Genomic DNA, 3,143 nt, shown 5'->3' on the forward strand with positions numbered 1-3,143 from the left:
CCCAGCTGAGGAGGAGCTGGGGGAGGCCGAGTCAGGAAGGGCGGCCCAGCACCCACACTGGAGCTCCAATGCCTCGGCCAACAACAACAGTGGCAGGCGGCACCCCCAGAGTCCTGGGACCCCCACTACTTCCGCAACTATGACTGCCCCCGCCCCATGCAGGCCCCAGGGATCTCTCCTGAGTCGAGCCACCTTCTGGCTCCAGAGGACCCTGGAGCACCTTTGGGAGGGCTGCAGGTGGCCTCCCCGGCTCAGGAGCCAGGTGGCTGCCTGGGCCTTCCTCTTGGGTGCCCTACCCAGGTCCTGGCACCTGCTGCCTGCCTGGTTACACCCCCTTGGACACAGGCTGCTCTAAGTGGGGGTGACGAGTCCCAGGCAGAGCCTAGGCTTGCCGCGGAAGCCGAGCACCCCACTGGGCCCCAGCTGCCTATTCCCTCTGCCCTCTCTCCTGCCCAGGAGGGGGCCCCCCTACCCTCAGCTGAGGCTGGAGCCCCTGACATCCTGCCTGCTTCACCCATGCCTGCCGCTGGCAGCCGGGCAGGTGCCACAGGGCCGGCCCAGACCCCTGATGGCGGTGGCTGTTCCCCTGAGCCGGAGGGGTCCAGCAGTGAGGACGGGGACACCACCCAGGCCACTTCACGTGTCTTCACTGACTTGTCTGGCGACAACCCGCAGGCCGAGGGGCTGGGTGCAGGGCCGGCCTTCCGTGCTCTGCAGGAGCAGGTGAGGACCCCCGACTGTCTGGACTCGCTGGACATCCCGTCCACAGCCAGCGATGGTGGCAGTGAGGTCTTCAGCCCGTCAGCCGATTGCACCTCCGCTGGGCAGCCCCGCGCCCTGGACAGCGGGTACGACACGGAGAACTATGAGTCCCCTGAGTTTGTTCTCAAGGACACACACGAGCCGTGCGAGCCTGAGGGATGTGGGGAGCTGGCCTCAGAGGGAGAGAGCCCCGGGCCCGAGACTCGGCCATGCGTCTCCCTAGGGGGCCTCAGCGAGAAGAACCCCTACCGAGACTCGGCCTACTTCTCAGACCTGGATGCCGAGGTCGAGCTCCCGGCTGCCCCAGGGACGTGTGCTGGGGGCCGGGCCTCAGGGCCAGAGCTGCAACCGCAGAGCCTGCAGAGCCGGGGGCCACAGTCCGTGCAGGCTGGCCTTGGCCACGAGGCGCCTGGGGAGGCATGGGGTGCTGGGCCCCAGGAGCTGCTGCTGGCTCTGCTGCCGCCCGAGGCGTCTACCCCCACGCAGCGTGCCGGCCCTGCCAGCCCCAGGCCAGAGCCCCCCAGGGCCCGAGACCCAGCCGAGATGCCGCCTGCGCCAGGTCCCGGCCCCTCCCACTTCTCCCTGCTGACTCCTGTAGCCCTGAGCTCAGAAGGCGACCACTCTGGGCTCCAGGAGGCCCCAGGACTGTCATCAGAGCCTGCCCCACAGGAGCAGTCGGGGGGCCCAGGGACTGCCAGAGACCCCGTGTGCCTGACCTTGCCAGGGCTCCCCACCGCCTTGGTGGGCCGGCCAGAGGGGGAGGGGGAAGACAGCGAGGACAGCGAGGAGTCGGATGAGGAGCTCCGCTGCTACAGCGTCCAGGAGCCGAGCGAGGGCAGCGAGGAGGAGGCGCCGGTGGTGCCCGTGGTGGTGGAGAGCCAGCGAGCACGCAGCCTGCGTGGCCTGCTCAAGGTGCCCAGCCTGCTGTCCCAGGCCTTCTGTGCGGACCTGGAGCGCAAGAAGAAGGTCGTGTCCTTCTTCGACGATGTCACCGTCTACCTCTTCGACCAGGTGGGCTGCCGCTGCCCCGGGTCTGTGGGGCTGAGGTGCCCCGCCCTGAGCAAGGGGTGGGAATGGCCAGCTCAGGGCTCAGCCTCGTGGTGCTCTGACCCCAGGAAAGCCCCACCCGCGAGCTTGGGGAGCCTTTCCCGGGAGCGAAGGAGTCGCCCCCCACGTTCCTGGCAGGGAGTCCGGGCTCCCCCAGTGCCCTCAGCCGGCCTCGGAGGGCTGCCAGCTCCCCCAGCAGCTCTGTGGGGGAGGAAGGTGAGCTGGGGACAGGCTGGACCGCCCGGGGCCAGGCCACGCCCGCCCCGGGGTGGGCGGGTAGGCGGGGCTCCCCGTGCCAGGACACCAGTGTTCACACGCCCGGTTGCAGGTGGTGGATTTGAATGGGATGATGACTTCCCACTGATGCCAGCCAAGGCGGCCTTCGCGACGGTGCTGGACCCAGCCTCGCCCTCTCTGGCCACAGCCCCCAAGCCAGCTGCACCCTTCTCACGCTTCACAGTGTCGCCCACACCGGCCTCCCGGTTCTCCGTCACGCACGTGTCCGACTCCGACGCCGAGTTGGCGGGAGGTGAGGCTGCCATGGGTCTGGAGCAGAGGGGCATGGCGTGGGTCCATGTTTCTGGCAGGTGGAAGGCTGGGTCCCGCCCGGGGCCGCACCGCTGCCCAAACCTGTCTCCTGTCCACAGAGCACAAGCTGCCCTCTGGCCTTTGGGCTACAGGGTCCTAGGCACACCCGCTCCCAGAACCTGGCAGGGACCTCTTCTCTCTGCCCCAGCACCCTGCCCTGAAACCTGCTGCAGCCTCCCCAGCAGCACCCAGCCCCCCGCTGCCCCTCACCTCACGGCCTGGCCATGCCTGCTGGTGCACACCTCCTAGCAGCCAGTTCTTAGCTCCCCTAGGGCGAGGGCCCATGGAGCTCAGTACTCGGGGACCTCAGCCTACCCTTCCCAGCCATGCCCGCTCCTCTGTCCATGTCAGCTCTGGCGGGGCTCAGCTCTGTTGTGTGTACCCCCTCATGCTTGTCCACAGACTCAACGAGCTCCTTCAGATCCACTAAGCTTTCATCACCTCACCTCCTCCAGGAGGCCTCCCTGGCATCACTCTTCCCCCACCAGTAGACCCAGCCCCTCCACCAGCTCCCTTGGCTTGTGTCAGCCTCGAAGCTAGAGGCCTGTCAGCCCAGCCTCTGACAGCGTGCCCTTGTGTGTCTGAACAGAAGCGCGTTGCCAGGAGGCCACCCCATGTCTCGCCCCTTCCTGTTTAGGCCTGGCTACCTATGGGCAGAGGGCTGTAGGGTGGGGCTGGGGCTGGGGCTGGGGCACGCGGTAGGGAGACACACGGGCCATCTTCCAGCTGGGCACACAGACCTACTG

The 3,143-nt window shown here is 68.1% G+C and overlaps 1 protein-coding gene across 1 annotated transcript in view; it reads left to right on the top strand.

The window, feature by feature from the left end:
* The window catches only part of AATK (apoptosis associated tyrosine kinase), a 13,372-nt gene that overhangs the window by 9,156 nt on the left and 1,073 nt on the right, over window positions 1-3,143 (top strand). Inside the window, 4 exon segments of the mRNA XM_027770828.1 lie at window positions 6-100; window positions 103-1,773; window positions 1,878-2,025; window positions 2,138-2,338. Coding sequence (XP_027626629.1) covers window positions 6-100; window positions 103-1,773; window positions 1,878-2,025; window positions 2,138-2,338 — 2,115 coding nt within the window.

Source organism: Tupaia chinensis, unplaced genomic scaffold (assembly GCF_000334495.1).
Source record: "Tupaia chinensis unplaced genomic scaffold, TupChi_1.0 Scaffold000159_1, whole genome shotgun sequence".
Taxonomy (NCBI): Eukaryota; Metazoa; Chordata; class Mammalia; order Scandentia; family Tupaiidae; genus Tupaia; species Tupaia belangeri.